Source organism: Centrocercus urophasianus, unplaced genomic scaffold, assembly GCF_019232065.1.
Source record: "Centrocercus urophasianus isolate 14NV4802_14NV808 unplaced genomic scaffold, USGS_Curo_1.0 seq_12, whole genome shotgun sequence".
NCBI classification, from domain to species: domain Eukaryota; kingdom Metazoa; phylum Chordata; class Aves; order Galliformes; family Phasianidae; genus Centrocercus; species Centrocercus urophasianus.
This window is the reverse complement of record NW_024884364.1, coordinates 27,886,462-27,904,894: the sequence shown is the minus strand read 5'-3', so window position 1 is coordinate 27,904,894 and position 18,433 is coordinate 27,886,462. Positions and strand designations below refer to the sequence as shown.

At 38.1% G+C, this 18,433-nt stretch overlaps 1 protein-coding gene across 4 annotated transcripts in view; it reads left to right on the top strand.

Moving 5' to 3' along the window:
- Nucleotides 1–18,433, top strand: part of GRIK1 (glutamate ionotropic receptor kainate type subunit 1) — a 155,465-nt gene that overhangs the window by 83,240 nt on the left and 53,792 nt on the right. For all 4 annotated transcript variants that reach the window (XM_042810599.1, XM_042810601.1, XM_042810603.1 and 1 more), the window contains exons 2-4: nucleotides 321–488; nucleotides 2,898–3,155; nucleotides 10,024–10,205. In XM_042810599.1, the coding sequence (XP_042666533.1) occupies nucleotides 321–488; nucleotides 2,898–3,155; nucleotides 10,024–10,205 (608 nt within the window). The remainder of the gene's footprint in view (nucleotides 1–320; nucleotides 489–2,897; nucleotides 3,156–10,023; nucleotides 10,206–18,433) is intronic.

The window sequence follows — 18,433 nt, the reverse complement described above, 5'->3', positions numbered from 1 at the left end:
ATACCACTACGTTTTTAGTTGGGGACTCAACAGAAGTTTTAACAAAGATTTAAGCATTTTACTTTAGGAAACCTGAATGATAAGCACGCATTATCTTTCACAGATGTTTGTCTAACCAACATTCAAAATACCAAGCTAACCTATGGTGACATTGTAGATAAAAGCTAACGATCCAATGTGCTTTTGCTTTAGTGCTTTTAACTGTGATTTTAATTGTTTTCCTTTATGAATACAACCTATTTTTGCTCATAATTTATTTTTCTCTTTTATGTACAGTGATGAAGAGGTGAATAATACTTCTCCTTTATCTCTATCAACAGGAGGGATCTTTGAAACTGTGGAAAATGAGCCTGTTAATATTGAAGAATTGGCTTTCAAGTTTGCAGTCACCAACATTAATAGAAACAGAACACTGATGCCTAATACAACATTAACCTATGACATCCAGAGAATTAACCTTTTTGATAGTTTTGAAGCCTCAAGAAGAGGTAATTATCTCAATTACTGTGTCAGTAACATATCTCACTTCCACACCATGTTTCCACACCCTGATCTCTTTTCCTCCAGTTGTAGTATGTGTATACAAATGTTAACATAAGATTTTATATTTCAAAGTTACTTGAACTAAGAATCAAGCTGAGTTGGACTTGTCATATAGTTTCTGATGAAACACCTACATCCTGTCTGCATGCTAAGAGCCCCAGATGGAAGGTGGCAGGACTAACCACTTTTTCTTTCCAAAAAACAGATTTGCCACCTGGAATTCTGCAGAAAATGATCACTACCTAACAAGGAGCACAGTGGGATGTCACAACCCATAATTAGCACATGCACACAGATATCCATTATTCATAACAAATGATTTCTACTTTAAAGAGCAGAGACCAGTACTCTCTCAGTCCTGAAATATTAACACTTCAGTGGGTTAGAGATATGAGTGCAATTCTTCTGTTATAAACAAATGTACAACAAGGATTGGACAAGCTCTGAATTTTTTTGCTTATTCTTTTGTTGTTCCCAGAGGGAAAATTATTGCCCAATTATTTGTGTCTAATTTACTTCCAGAGTAAAACAGAAAGAGGAAAAAATACCGTAACTTTCCTTAAGCACAGTGTATTTCTTCACCTCTAGGAGGCAATCTTGAAGTTTGCTAAAAAATATTCAGGAGCCTAGTTCCTGGAATTGCATGGTGTGCATGCAATCTCAAGCAAGCAAGTCCAGGAAAAGACCCATAAGTTGCCAAGACTTTGCACATGTGCTTTGCAGTTCATTATAGCAACTGTTTCTGTGAATGTTACAAAACGTGCTCGCGGTAAGTTAAAAGATATGTTTGCTACAAGGCAAATAAATACTAGAAAATAAACAAATCATGTAAGAAAGCTGCCTTTCAAATGTCTAAGGTACGAAATTCTCCTTATGGTACTCTAGTTTCCTAAGCAAGATTGAAGATTGGGGAAAAAAAGTAAAACATCAAAGATAGCTTTAAATGATGCGTATTTTCAAATATCAAACATGATGATACTATATGCTGTTGAAAATGAAATATGCTGCATTTGTTATCCATATAATCCAGCCTGAGAAGATTTTAGATTCTCTGTATAGTGGGAACCTCTTCCTCTGTGACTACTGTGAAATTACCTCAGTACCTTGTCCATTTAGTCTGTAGAAAGGAGATCATTACAAATATTTTTGAAATTCTATAAGCACAAGGAATCCATGCAGAAAATAGAAATTTCTTCTCAGTATGAATTATTGATATTATTTATTTAATTATTTATTAATTTTCACATTAAAACTTGCTATCTTTTCAGAAAGCTTCTGAATTAAACTTCGAAAGCCTGTGCATTTATGTAATCTGTGAGACATCCATCTGTAGGCTGAAAACAGAAAATAATTGATTTTCTGTTCTATTTTATTACTATTAGATAAGCAAATATTAATTTTAAAAACCTCTGCTCATTGTGGGTGTCTAAACACTAAGTATTTAGTATTTAGTCTAATAGCAGAGATTTCTAGACTTTCAACAAAGAGCTACCTTACAAAGAGAGCAACAGGCAGCTCAGTGCAAGGCTTTGTCCCAGTCCGTACAGACCCCATCAGAAACATCTGCAGTAAATTATAAAAATGGACAAAAGTAGTTAATATCCCTTCATCTCATGTCAGTTAGCCTGAAAACACATGGGAAAGGAAAAGAAACAAAAATACTCCTACAGGAGAGATTCTCTTGCTGGAAATATTAACTGCATTGGATATAGACATAAGGAGAAAGAAGTCTTTGTTGATTATGGCATTTGAGTGATTTGGAAAGATATTAAAATGTCAGTGACGTTGGCTCTATATTTCTTCATGTCATTACTTATGCCTTTAGGCCTTATTGCTTCTTCTGTAAACACCGATTATGGAGTGCCATAAATCATAATGCCCTTTGCTGTTTATGTTACTTCATTAGCTTGAAATTAAAGCAACTCGCATAGGTAGTAGCTTGCTAGTCATGGTGGGAATCTGTAATAGTGTCTGTTGTGATTCCATGAATGTATTCCCTGACATACTGCCATGAAACTTAATTCATGCAACGTCTCTTTGGCAAGCCAATAATGAGAAGCTCCCGGTTTCTCCAGGAAAATACCATTCTGAGAAAAGTAATTCAGGAATCAATGTGATCTGAAGTCAGTGGTGAGCTAAACTGTTTTGGTTTTTATATGTAGCAAGCTTGTTCTAGGATATAATGCTAATCAGTAAAGCCATTTTCAGGAAGTATTTACAAGCAGGTTTTGGAATAACAAGTTTACTCATTCTCACTTCAAAATGGTGGACATGGATGAAGAATAAGTGGTCTCAGTAAATGCTACACAAGTTACCTCCTTCTGCTGACTAACAACTCCTTCCTCTCCCTGCAGCATGTGATCAGCTTGCTCTTGGTGTAGCTGCTCTGTTTGGACCATCCCACAGCTCCTCGGTCAGCGCTGTGCAGTCCATTTGCAATGCACTTGAAGTCCCACATATTCAGACCCGATGGAAACACCCTACGGTTGATCACAAGGATGCATTTTATATCAACCTCTACCCAGACTATGCAGCCATCAGCAGAGCAGTTTTGGATCTTGTACTATACTACAACTGGAAAATAGTGACAGTAGTCTATGAAGACAGCACAGGTAAGTGGCACTGGTGCACTGCAAGACAAGTGCTTCAGCTAATGAATGTACATAAATAATTTCTGTGACAAAAGTACCTGTGATAGCTCAGTTTGGAGTACTTGCACCAAATACAAAAGATCTCTTAAGGAACAGTTAGGCTTCTGTGCCTATGGCTTTTGGAACGCTGTTCATTTCATCCAAACTTAAGAAGTCACCTGGAGATAGCTCCAGAATTCTTGGTAATACGTCACCTTTTGTTTCTTATTTGTGGAACCAATATCAGCTTCAAACTGATAAATAGCCTAGGGTGGGGCTGATTAGGGATTTCTAGTGAGAGTCTTAAAAAGAATGCATTTACAAAGTAAAAGTTTAAACTGCAGCATTTTAACATAGAGATTATCTTTTTCCTTGGAACTCTCTCAGCAAATCCATTGTCAGCTGGGTACCAAAAGCTGAATCTGAAAGTTAAAACTTGTGTAAATGTTGTCAGCTTGAAACTCTTAACTCAGATAAGATTATTCCTTCTTTATCACAAGAACCTCCTCTGTGGAAAAGCAGTAGTTACAGCTGTCCGTTAAAATAGCATGGACAAAGAATATCAGTTAAACATCCCTTTCATTCATATAGCAAGCAAATGAATAAATGATAATAACAAGAGAATAACAAACTCATTCCTGGGAAGAAGTGATTTCAAACATTATCAGAGACTATGACTTTCACTTTTTTAATACACAGACATTGAGCAAGAACACTGATGTTATAAGGCAATCCAAGCCACTTTTGTATATCTTTAATTACCTAGGCTTTACTATTGCTGTAGCTGATACCACTTCTTATACTAACAGCCAAAATATAGCAAGCAGTGAAATTTCCCTCACTGGAGTGAGATTTTGTTTTTGAAAAATCTACTAGCTCTTCTGACCATTGACATAGTTGCATTCCAAAGTTTTTTCAGAAGTAGTCCTATCCAGCAAGATCATACACCAAAAATTATTGCATGCATGATTGCAGAGAGTATGATCTCTCCTGCAGTGAATATTCTGTCACAGATTGTCCATAATTGGAGTTCACAAGAAGTTTACAAGTAAGCAAACCATTAAAGACTCAGAGAGGTCTATAGCTCTCCCATCAAAATGTGGGAAATATTAAGCAAAACATACCACCTAACTGTTTGTTTTTGTTTTTTTTTTCACAAGGCACAAAGTTACACTTAAGAAAACATCAAACAGAAAACACAGTAATTTTAACACTAGAAAATATATATTTGTTTGTATACATTTGACAGGACATAAGAAGGACATCTCCTGCTGGATGCCAGAGGTACATTTCAATGCCAGTATTCTATTCTGTACACCTTAGACTCAGAATATACCACAGTGCAGGAGGTAGAAAAGAAGGAGCAAGTCAAGCTGTGTTTTCTACAGCAGACTTCTTGCATCTATACTAAGATGGTCTAGATCAGCAGGATTTCTCTTGAGCTACTAGCAGTATATGCAAAAATATACCAATAGGTAAACAGAGATCTTTTTCAGCCTACCCCAATAGCAAATTAGCATTCCAAAACACCAAGTGTTGTGTACATATTCAGTTATAAAAATTGATTGATATGAAAGAGACTTCATTTGCAGGAATATTTCCAAAGTAAATTAATCATCAATCATCTTATTAACATGAAGTCAGGGAAGAAAAGAGGTCAACTTTGATCAATGTAAATATTCCTTGGTTTGAGTTTAAATTGATACCATTTAGCTGGAGGTTTTTTTTAGTTCTCATCTCTCATGTTTGTCATTTTTATACTACAAATAGGAAAAAATCCAAAGATTTTTTTTTCTTTGAGACAAATTATATGTGAAAAGCAGCTTCTTTCCTAATTAAACCATGAATTAATGGCTGTAACACTGAACTTCCCATGATGCATACTCAGGTTGTTTTGGAGGTTGCAGATCAGCCCTGCTTCCAGTTTAAGGATCTACTTTGAAGACTGAAAACCCTGCTTTCATCATTCATACTGCAGTACTGATCTAAGCCCACATGCCATCACGACCACCTCTGGCACAGAGGCCACATACCATGCCTGTCTGCCAATCTGAGGTTTCCCCCTATCTCCTGTAATTCACCTTTCATCACCACATGCACACTTCCACCAAGAGAAATGCAGGTTTGGGCAGTGATAAAAAATCAGTTCATCTCAGTGAACTCATGCTTCTTAATGATCTGAATCACTTATACTTTCCTTATCTCAAACAGTATTTAACATCCTGCCAGTTTTTGCAATCCAACACTCTTTCAGCCGTAACTTTTTTCCAGGTGCTGATTTTGGAATGAATACAGAAACAAGAGCATGACAAATTTCTGAAAGACCTACTACTAGCCTTCACAGATCTTTATTGTTTAATAATTTTTTTTTTCATTGACATCTACTTTTTGTGATCGGGCAAATGAATATCTTACAGTACCTTACAGTTCTGAATTTTTTATGAGCAGGTTGATACATGAAGATGGGCACCTTCCAGGAAGGGGGCAAGTCCTATACATCTAGGAAGCTGCCTATATCAACAGAATTTATCACACCAAACAAAGAAATTTAGTGTGATACAGAGCTATCTTTCCTTGGCAGCACAGTGTGTCTTTTACTGTAGACCCAACATTTTGTTCTTCAGCATTTTGTAAACATATCAGATTTGTTCCTAATTTGTCCACTGCTGACACTTAAGGGTAAATTATTACATATCATCTCATACACACTTTTTAATATTGGCATATTTCTGGCATTCTGTAATTTATTCAAAGTTTCAGCATTTATTAAATAAATGGTTGAGTGTTAGTAATCTACGCGGCTGACTCTACAGGACTTTCAACGATAAGCAAAATTCATATCAACAAATCTAGAAAATCTGCAACCAACAGTGCTAAAAATTGTGTTTAGAATAGGAAGCACTTACTCATCCTGCTTCTTACCAAACACAGAAATGTTAGCAACTTTTGTCTTCTACATACCATGCTAAACAACTTTACTGTCCCTTACAAAGGGACCTACCATGCTTTAGATCTTGTATTTTATTCCAAAATCATATTAGAAACATTCCTTCATTTTTCCTGAGGTGAGTCAATCAGATTTTTATCCTCGTGTCTCTCAGCCCTCAGTATAAGTAGAATAATAAAATACACTATAGCTGATATTTATTTCTAACTTCTGTCCTTTCTGTGCCACTGAAAGATGGACTTTTAGTCAAAGTGTTGGACTTTCAGCCAAAATCATTTTTCTAGATAGCAAAGCTTCTGAGCATAGAATAAAGATCCCATGGTTTTCTCCCTTTAAAATTCGCAGTTTACTCCTTACTGCCTATAGTTTTCTGCTACTAAAGGAAAATAAAACTCCTACGCAAATATTGTTTTATTTTTTTTTAATTGAGACTGACCTCCTTTTTTACATATTAGGCATAACTCCATTTATTATTGGAGTACCCAGGCCGTAATCATCCTTAATTCTGCCTATTAATTAATTTAAAAGCGTTAATTTATATCAAGTACAATGCCTTGCCTGTGTAAGGCAAATAATTTTCTCTGCTAGTTTTAAAACAGTCCAACAAAACTTTGCTAGAGAGTGCATTGTACATCAAGCACTGCACATCCCAATCTTGGGTACCATAAATTAAGGTTTACTGTTCTATATGCCAGAGCTGGCTATGCATCTTTTTCCGTGGTTTATTTTGTTTGTAATAGACCCATTCCAGTATCTCTGCTTTGCCTATTGGTATTTTGCACATTGATCTGTAACAGACACATGACTCTATTTCAGTTGTCAAAGCTCAAACAACAGCAATGATAGTGCCTTCAGCGCAGGTTTGGCTCTGCCTCTTACCTATTCCATCTTCCCTGAATCCTGTGATTTTAAACCACCAGAAGGTGAGAAGGGCAACCACATCAAATACTTCATCTTCTGTAAGAAAGCCTGACTTTTTCCATTTGATAGCCAGCTCTCCTAACTTTCTAAAATTCTCAGGAGCCAAATCTTTTTGTCATATCATTTCAATCTGATTGCATAGAGCAAAATTTGAATTTTTACAAAATTTGCTTTCTTTGAACTTGCATCGTTCAAAGAAAAACTCAAACTTGGCTAACCCTAATGGTTTTCTAATAAAAACATTTTCTCTTATTGCAGTAAAACTACCTCATTAACTTTTAAGTGTGAAAGAATAAACTACAGAAATGTATTATTAAAAAAAGAAAGGGGAAATGGGGAAGTGCACACTTTCTACTCACACACTACCACTAGTAGTGTATGATTATTACCACCAGTGTGCATGATTATTTGGCTGTTGGAGCACTGCATTCATGTTAGGCATGTTTGAATTCCTAAGTATATCACACACAACTTGCTACAGTTTTAGACACTGTGAAATGATATGAAATATTCAAAGACTTTCACATATTTAAACATTTTGCTTGTGTCAGAAAAGACCATTTCTCATGTTCAAATCAGTAAAAGACAAGTTGGAAAAATACTGAATCCAGCAATGTTAAATACAATTCCCAGCACTGGTTCAAAAAGAAAAGGAAAAAGAGTTCCGAAGTCTGGAAAAGAGAATAGAGGCAATAGGCCAAGAAAATTAGTGCTAAAGGTCTGGTTCCCATCTCTACAGCTTTGGTTTAATGACCCAAATTGTGCCTTTTTTCTCAATGGGACTCTCTTTGGCCTCTTTGAAGTTCGCATTCAGATACTGTGGCTTCACCTGGCTATACTCTACATTTTCTGTACTGAAGTTCCTGCTCTAGTGCAGACCTGCAAAATGGTTTAAGTCACATCATTTACTTTGTAGAGAGTAAACAAATGCTTAGGATACATTACTTATGACTGCCTGCCATACTAGCTGCTACTTCCTTTTTCAGACCTCAGAGGGAGTCACTGAGGCCTCCTGACTATTGTAGACTGAGTGTTTGGTCTCAATAAGCAAGAGGAAATGACAGCTGTAGGAAACTGTGCTTTCCCAAACCTTCATCCCTGACCCTGGGAGTCAGACTATGTACTCAGCACTCAAGATATGTTCCAAATAAAATATCGGTAGCATAACATCCAAGGGTTTGCATTTGTTGTGCAGGAGGAAGAGGAAGAGGAGAACACTGACGATTGATTGATGAGAAGCAGAACTCCTATGTGGCTGAAACAGATAGTTTAATATCTTTTTCATCTGCCTTTGTAGTTCAAATGCACTGGTAGTTAAGTAATTTCTGATTCTGCAAATATATATAACAATACTCAGTCTGAGGGTGCAGAGATTCCTTACATGCTGGATTCCCCTTATCCTGAAACTAATTCTATCCTGTTAGAGTCACCGTTCGATATAGTGGCTGAGTCAACAGTTGAATACTTGAATGTGTTATACAACCAAGTTATAGCTTTACAGACAGATTACATAAACTCCTACTTGTTAGTCAGTGTTGGAAGGATGCACTCCATCCCCATAATAATGAGTTCAAATTGTTTCATATTTACACAGGCTGGCTTCCAGCCAGGCTCTAATCTCACAATGTGCGCAGTAATTTACATTTGAATACTCATAATACTTAATATTCTGTATTGATTGTTGATACTCGAAGACCTGAAAGAACAAACCCAGCACTGCAGGCAGAAGGAAAGATTATTTTTTCAAAAAAACATTGCCAGAAAATTGAGTGAAAGCCAACAGCGGAAGCCAACAGCCAACACAGCAATATGTAGCAACTTGCTAACATCAGAAGAAACAGGGATGTTTTGTTTTGCCTTCTATGTGCCATTGGATCAGTGAACCATGGATATTGATGCACAAGATAAATATATAACTCCCAGCAGGAGAGCAATGAGTTTTTTCATATCCATCATTAGATTGGTTTTTATTTAAGAAGTGCTCCTTGCTTGTTTCCCCCTCTCTACATATTGTTAAGACAGCCTTTTACTTTCACACAGCAGGAGATCACAAGTTTTTTTGTTGGAAAATTAAGTTCACGGGTAATGAGAAGGAGACTGTAATCACACACCTCAAAGAACTCTTAACTATCTTTGTTTTTGGAGGCAATACAAATTGCATAGGAGTGCTGAATTAGCTAGTAGAGTTGCACTGTGTTTAAATACTTGGGCAAATCTTCAACTGGTTAAGCTTCACTGACTTCAAATAAGCCCTGTAGATTTGTATCAGCTGAAGAACAGCACTAGGAATCACGTTCTTGTGTTTACAGACATAGAACTGGATCTCAAAATATTTCAATACTTTCTAAGATCTCAGAATTGCTGAGTGAACTTAAATAAGTCATTTAATTTTACTGTGCCCTTGAGCTTTTTGTCTCTAAATTGATGATAAAAAAAATTAAAGGTCCCCTCTCTGGGGTATTGCAATACATGCTGAAATGAGGACAATGAAAGACATATGGGTGCCTATTAAGAACAATCATTTCTAAGTGCCACCCAAGCTAACCATTGCTTCTAAGAGATCAACAATGGAGATGCTGAACGTTGAATGGTTTCGTTCCACCATTTCTCCTCATCTATGTATGCTTACTATTAGGTAGGAAAGTTAGTAAGGGGATTTTCTTAAATCTATGTTCTTATTCTTTAATACTGAGATACTAATTGCTGCTAGCTACTGCTTTTTTTGCAATATACAGTATCAGTATTGCATCAGTGCAAACATATACTGTAGTCAACAAATTCAAAACATATTTCAGAGTATTCAGACGTGAAGCTAAGTATAATCGTGAAAAGGAAAAGCTGTATCAATCAAGAAATCGGCAAATATGAAGATAGCAGCTTAGAAATGTGAAATGTTAAGACTGATAAAAGACACTTTCCAAGTGACAATAAACACTCACTGCACAAAAAAGATTGTTTGAAGAATTGTGTATCATTTTTCAGGTCTAATTCGTCTGCAAGAGCTCATCAAAGCCCCTTCTAGATACAACATTAAAATCAAAATCCGCCAATTGCCGTCTGGGAATAAAGATGCCCGGCCTTTACTCAAGGAGATGAAGAAAGGCAAGGAGTTCTACGTAATATTTGATTGCTCACATGAAACTGCAGCAGAAATCCTTAAGCAGGTAAGCAGAATGGGGTGAAAATGCATGGGTTAAATTTGCATCCTGAAAGCTGTCACCCTTAATAATTAGTACAAGGGACAGAAGGCACTACAGAACTTGCAGCAATTTCAGCACTCAACAAGATTTCAGGACTTCACAGAGCCAGAAGAATGAGCAGCAATATTGATGTAGATGTCCTGTTCATTGAAGGGGAGTTGGACAGCATGACCTTTAAGGGTCCCTCCCAACTCAAATGATTTTATGATACTGTGATGTCTGAAAATAAGTTAATAAATATCCATCAGAAGGAAATATAAATTTCTCTTTAAGATTTCAGGTTCTGCTTAACTAGGAAGACTGCTGCATCTATTTTAGCTTGTTTTAATTTAATAGATACCCTTTATATGCCTTCTCTTGCAAAAAAAGAAAGAGTCCCATTTTGCAGCACTTAGAGAGTGGCTCTCATTGAGCTATTGCCTCCACAGAGGCTGCCCATCAAGTTCAGTTCTGAATGTAGTAACAATGGGACATTAATCTATTGCAGAAAATACCATATCTGTGCATTCATATCCTGTAACAAAGCAAAATGTGGTCTGCTGGCATTATCTCATTGCATTTTAAACTCTGGGACAGCAAGAAGACGGAATGGAGACATTATCAGAGAAAGAAACTGTAATTTAAACAGGAAGAGAGGCTATTGTTCAAGGGTTGACATGGTCCTGACCTACATGTGAGAACTGGACAGTCACACAAGGCAAGGACAGATGCCACAAGGCCTGATGATAATGGGCTGGGACATTACCAGCAGCACACAAAGAGTGGTGCAAATTAGAATTTGCTGTTGTCACTTGCTATACATTTCTAGACAATCAAAGTCTAAAGCACTGGCTCCTACAAGTCAGTGACCTACATTCAATAATCTCAAGCAAGCAGCACATTGGGAACAATGTTTTCCTTGGATTTTTTGGTTAGTTTGTGTTGTTATTACTGCCAGTCAGTTTAGTGGGAAATGTTGATTCCAAGAGATCATCAAGAAAGCTTCCACTGGTCTAAAGACATAAAGATGGGCTGTCCTGTAAAGGTTAAATTCTAATGCTTCCAATCTGCTATGTTTTGCTGGAATATTTAATGTAGAGCAGCATTCTATATCAAAGTAGGTATCAATATACTGGATATAATAGACAGTGCAGCCTGAAGCCATCTTGTCCACACAGGACAGCCTTGGTCCTGTTAATACCAACTTGCTGGATGGTGTCCTAAATGAGCTGGGGTACACAAGCTCCCGTGAGCTGAGAGGGCTGGCTTTATTGCTGTCAGAAAAGTGGACCTGTACTATATCTTAGGGTTTTCTTGGTGCAAGCTATATGTTTATTACAGCCTTAGATGCAGGTGTGGTGTTGGGAACATGGGGAAAGAACTGCTGTGCACCAGCAAGAAGCAATATATGGGGAAGGGTGGGAAGGAGAGCTGCTGTGCCCTCACCCTGCTTGGCAGAGGACTATCCGAAAAGCATTTCAACCTGACAGCAGGGACAAGGTGCTCCAAAATGTGATTTGTGTGGGAAGGGTTAAACTAACAGCATGAATTTTCAAAGCTCTGCAAGAATATAGTGCAGATGTTTGGCACACTGCAGGAGGCACAAAACTTCAAATGCGCCAGGCTGAGTGTAAAAAAATATAAAATAAAATAACCTTCATGTCAAAAGAAGAAGAGGAAGAGCTAAAAGATGCACTAAGACAGGGCAAAGTGGAAGAACGATTTTTGTGGGAAACGGATCAGGGAAGACAATAGATATGCTGCAGATACAGATAATGTTTTCCAGTGCCTTTAGAGCTCAGAGAGGGATGGTGGATGTTGATGTGGAAGAAAACAAGAAAATTAAGAGAGATATACCTGGGAGTCAGAGCTGTGTGAACAGAGGCATCATAAATACAGGCTAGAAATAAAGGGAAAATAGCTTTTGTAGGAAATGCTTCTGTGGCTGTATTTAGCTGCTGGTAGCTGTAACTCAGATGCTGAAGTTTCTCACTGTCAAAAGCAGCTGTGAAATGTGGAGGTGTGCAGGGCTTTGAATGTGTGTGGCTCGTCTGATTGTAGGTGAGCCACCTGCATTACCATGATTTATGTTCTCATCACTGCACACGGAAAGCTGCATATAATTTTACACTGAATGAGAACAAGATATTGAATAGTATTAAAATTATTTTGAGAAAATTATTTAATGTTAGTAACAAAAAAACCAAACAAACAAAAACAATCAAACAAACAAAAAACAAACCATCGTTAAATTCGATAAGATTTCTGATAGGGTAGAAATCAGTGCCAAGGGTCACCTAAAGCAGGCCCCAAAAGAGAATTTCTTGTCTGACTATTGCACTTACAGCAACATAGTCGAAACTCAGTAGCCCACACATAAGAAGATAAATAAAGGAGATGGAAATGTGCAGTAGGTTGGAGTGGGAATGGTATTTCACAGATTGAAATTGCAGCACAGTCTTACAAGCATGTGCCCCCTATTTCTTATGCTTGGTTCCTTGTATCCTGCTCTCTGACCAAGTCTGCCTGGGTTCCTCCCAGATCTTTGTAGAAGGGTCTTTATTTCCCTTCTTCAAGTACAGAGAATCTCTCCTCCGCATCAGCATCAACTCTACCTCTTTTGGACACCCTCTCTCCAGGCAGTCAGCATCCCTCACCGCCTCCAAGCCTTGCCTCAGCACCAAGGTCCCTCTGAGCAAGGGTTGGTTACAACAGTGGTGGACACTGGCTGAGGCATGGCTTGTCTGCTGGGAAGGGGGGGCAAGGAAAATCCAGAAGCTCTTTCTGGGACTGAAGGATCAGTGCATTGGAAATGATGCCCTGAATGTGTCAAGTGTATGGAGCTGTGTTTGGGAGCATGGATATGGAGCATGGTAACACTTGATATGTTACCAGGTGTGGAACATGAGGAGGTGACCTCTTTGCTTGCCTCCTTAGAGCATTTGTTTAGAAACGAGCAAAAAAGACAGATACCTTCTCTTAAATGGGACAATCTTTTGCTCATTTACAGCTTCAAATAAAATGCCATTGAACTACACTTCTTCGCTGTGCAAAATAATAGGAAAATCAATAACCTAATTTAAACAAAATACAAAGCCTACATGCCTCTGAATAATCTATTCCCTCAGCTCCTGCTTTTTCACTTCTCTCTGACGTGTTACAGAGAGCCCAGACTTTCACAATCCCCAGCCAGTTTAATGAGATCTGGTTCTTCCATCATTGGCATCTGGAAGGAGTAAGCAGAAATTGTAATTATTAATTGTTGCTTTTTTCAGTAGTTGCTGTGATTTTTCTCTCCATATTCCCTCATAAGCAATGGTAACCACGTGACGGGTGCATGATGCCTAAAGGAGTTTCATGGCTCTGTTTGCTGGTACCATGCAGTCAGATGACTATCCAAACCAGCTGACCAAAATGACCCACAGGCCACTATTTGAAATAGGGTATCTGAAATTACTTGAGCTCAGATGTTACACCTGCAATTTTCAAATGAGATGATGAAAGAAGTTGCAGCTGATCTGGACTCTCTTGACTTACTTGAAAAGTTTTCTGATGGAGCTTTGAAATTCATGAAGACTAAACAAATTCTCTGACAAGCAGCAAAATGCAGTATGGAATCATAGGATGGCTTGGGTTTGAAGAAACCTTAAAGATCATCTAGTTCCAATCAGGTGCTGAAAACAAGAGCTAAGTGCAGTTGAGGTTTCTAAGGGCAAAACTGTGTTCTCCAAAGTCCCAGCATAGGATCTGTAGGAACCAACTTGGTAAACTTCAGCAGTGCCTGCCTTATCCTGACCCTGTTCCAGTGATGCCTAGCATGTCTTGCCTTTCCAAGCCCCCAAAGACGTACCTGAGAGAGAGTGAAGTAATAGGGCACCCTCCAAAAATGTCTGAAATCAACAGAATTGAGTTCTTTACAAGAGGAATTTAGAATCACTTTCTTAGGAAGAAACATGGTGTTTGCAACACTTAGCTGAAATATTTCATGGACAGAGATTTAGTTCCTGTCTAGACTAGGAAGTAACTGCACAAGTCAGTTAAATCAAGCTTTTACAAATAGTAATCTGCTTTATGTGCATATCTTCCAAAATGTTCTTACTACTGCATTTACTATATTTTTTTTTGATTTTGCCTTTTTATATGAGGAACTCAGTTCAAGAGGTTAAGTTGTTAGTGTTAACCTTCAGTTTAATCTTCTAATACATCAATGCTTGGCATAGATATTCCTGCTAGGCAAACTCGTCTCTCTTAAATTACATTGCTACTAGCCTAGAATTATCTACTTCTTCCTCAACAGTTAAAAATAATTTCATGAAATGTAAAGCACATTTGATCAGGCTTAGGACACTCATAAATCATTTTATAAAGACTTCCATGTATGTTTTCACCACGTGACAAAGAGCAAAATAACTAATTTGGTTCATACAGGAGTATAAAAAATGTCTCTGTAGAATGCATTCTAAGTATAGTGATAAATTTGATAATATAGAGAACATAAAACTCCAGTTCTTGAATGTGATCCTTCCAGTAGGCAGGCAGGAAGGGTGAAAATGGCAATCTCCTGCAGAAAGGCAACATAAGCTGTGTTCTCACTGCTGCTAGAGGAACACCTGCAGCAAATCCTCCCAGATGCCCCTATGCCACAGGGTGAGAAGCAATCTCCTCTCACTGGTTCTCCTCTCTCTTGCACAACAGCTGTGCTTTCCTGAGAAATCCTGATGGGGCTCATGCTTATGTTTAAGAAACTTTATACCATTTTGAGCTGGACCACTGCTGTGACTGAGTGGGACACAGGTTACACGGAAGGTTTCCAGTGAGTTGTCATGTCCAGTGTAAAGCTACCCACACTGAGTCCAGGGAAGCACTGCAAGGACAATATAAGCCTTTTATGCTGAGCAATTAGGAAGCCATGAGGCACAGGCTCTTTTATTCATTATGGCATATATTACTGATCCTAGAAACAGTGGTGGTGCTAATTAATTGGATAATGAAACACATTCATTTCATATTCATGAAATTGAATAACAGCATGAGTGAGAAAAATGCAAAGCGAAAATGAGTAAAGTATTTGATGCAGTTCCTACTAATACACTTCACCATCAGTCTGATTCCAGCCTGCCTCCAAGACTAAGACCAGCTCTAAATGAGGAAATAATTATGCTGGCTTTTTTTTTTTTAACAAGATGAATAATCAAGTTAGAGCTGAGATACAATGCAAGCCAAGAACAAGGAATCCAAATCGATTTACATACATAAGAGATCATGGAATCATAGAATTGTAGGAGTTGGAATGGGACTCTGTAGACTATCAAGTCTAACATCAATGCCCTGCTAAAGCAGATTCCCTACAGCAGCTTATACAGGAAAGCATGCAGGTGGGTCTTGAATATCTCCAGAAGGAGATATCTACCTCTCCTCTGGGCAGCCTGTTCCAGTGCTCTCTCACCCTCACAAAAATAATTTTTTCCCCATGTTCAGATGGAACTGTGTTTCACTTTGCACCCATTGCCCTTTGTTCTATCTTTGAGCAATGCTCAAAGATAGCCTGGTCCCATCCAAACTACAGACAATATTTTTGATCCAGTCTCTGTCCACTTATATACTTTGACCATTGATACTAGTTCAAATTCACATTGCATTTCATAAACCACAGCTTAAAGTACAGGTTTACTAAACACAAGCGCAAAACTTTGATTTGAAATGGATAACTGGAGATGGAAGTTTATTATATTTCCCACCATAACCTATATCTGGGGTTGGCTGAAGAACAGATTTTATATAGGGTTCTGTGGGAAGGAGACCTGCAAGAAGAATACAGAGCATTTTATCATGGTTTTGCTAGTTTACATTCATCTGAATTCCACAGTAAGTAAAAGCTGCTATTATTTAAATAAGACTATTTAAATATATGCATAATTGTTTATGTAATTGCATGCAAATTATTTAAATAGGAGAATGCAATCAAATCTTGTTCTAATTTCTTATGGGCAGCTATATATGTATAAACAAAACTTACCGATTTCCTGTCCCTCTTCTGGGCTGTTCTGCTCATTTTCTGTACTGGGGAGGCTCAGTGGGAAGAGCCTGTGCAGCTGCTTTGCCAGGTTCTTCGGAGATGTGTCAGCCTGAAAGGGATCTTTGCTCCCATCATACTTTTCTTATTGTCTGCCTCAGGTAGTTCCTGGAAACTGCTGTCCCCATATCTGTTGCTGCTGTGTTGCAGACAGACAGCAGAAAATGAGCCCTTGCTGCTGAGAGCACACAAGTGCAACTCTTCTAATTACTCTAATAGGAGCTTTCAAATCATTAAGGTGATGCTTTGGGGTCCTCAGCATGGTACCTAACATCCCTCCTGCTGTTTCTTATACTTGCCTTCATTTCCTGTTTTCCTAATACCATCCGTCAGAGTGAACTCTCAGAATGGTCATCAAATCTGTCCTTTCACTGGGAATTATACTTAGCCATTATGTTACCCTAGAAGAGAAATAAATAAGTTATTATTGCAAAGTCTCTCATAACCATGAATGAAAAGCACCTTATTTAGGTCAATCTACAAATCTAATTCACAAATCACAACAAAGTCTAAGGGCTATGTACCTGTTAATTAATTATCATTGCTAATGAGTGTCGGGGGGTGGGGAGGGACAACCAGTGCAGTCTTTTCTTATGATCAGTGCTAAGTAAGAGAGCTCATCAACAGATCAGGGCCCAACCTGAGACAGATCAAGCATCAACAGTTATTCCTTAAAAAGAAAAAGTTATTACTGTGTGTGTGCCACACAGTCTCTCTTCCAGCTATCTGTAGCTTCACATCTTAATTGAGTCATTGCTAATAGAGAAATTATAAAAGTGCCACATCAGTTGAGCTTTCGTTGGAAGAACTTCAGGAAGCCTCTCTCATGGCACCCTTGAAGCCAGGCCATTGCCAAATCCAGGGCACTCTTCCACTGCTGGCCATTATAGAATCATTAAAGTTGGAAACGACTACTAAGATCACCTAGTCCAATTGTCACCCATCCCAACCACACTCACTAACCACGTCTCTCAGTGTCACATCCACATGGCTCTTGAACACCTCCATTGTGAACCTGTGTGTCATGCACGACAGGTAACACTGTTGATCGAATCCCATTTTTTACATGTAATTGTCCTTGTTTGTCAGGGGTTCTGCTTTGTTGTCAGATGTAGTTCTGTAGTATGACTTTTGAAATCATTATTATTCACAGCCATGTGCGCGCTCTGCCACCTCAGTTTATAGTGCTTTATTCGGGAATCAATATTAAAAAAAAAAAAAAAAAGTTTTAATCTAAATTGTGTTGAGGAGGCAAACACACCTGTCTCTCGGGCCTTTGGATGTGTTAAGAAAATATAATAATTGGGCTACCCTGGATTAACTAACTGTATACTCAGGAGCTGTGTATCTGCAGCTGCACGAACTAAATAATTCTTCCCAAACACCTGGCTATACACTTGGTAATCATTCAAGCTAATATATTTTTCTAGTGGAAGTTGTGTTTAAAGATGTGATAGCTTAGCGTTGTCCTGATCTTCTATCGTCTTACTTTTTCTATACGGGAAGATTGGAGTGTATACCTTCTATTATAGAAATGCAATATCAGACTTTATATATCAAGCTAAGAATTAAAACTTTAATGAACAGACAATTTAAATCTGGGTATTTGTAAACGTCCTCTGCATTTGTTGGTATAATCTTTCTGTCATAATTATGTAGCACCAACATACCAACTGTGAGAGTCAGGACCAAGTAAATCTAGACATCCAGAGGAATACCTGTGTTCAAGCCGCATTAGAATCATTATTACCTAGAAGTTGCTCTATGTCTCATATAAAAACCTTGGATTATTTCAGTACACTTTCAACTAAAAAGAAACCCATATCACAGAAGTCCTGCCTGGCACCTCCTTCAGTAGCAGAAACCACAGTTACAGAAGCAGAGCTGGTTCAGGGAGCAGAATTCAGTCCAGCCATGTCTCTGCCAACAGCAAGGGGCTGGAGCTCAGTATTCTTTGAGGACCCTTTCAACCTAAGCCATTCTCTGATTCTACAAATCAGCTGGGAAACACAGCATGCAGAGGTATTCAGTGATATCACCATATATAATTTTATGTGCATAAAAAGGGAAGGAACATCTGTCTCCAGGGTTGCTAGTCTGCTGACTTTTCCAGGTAATAAAACAACTCTAAGAAAAGCCA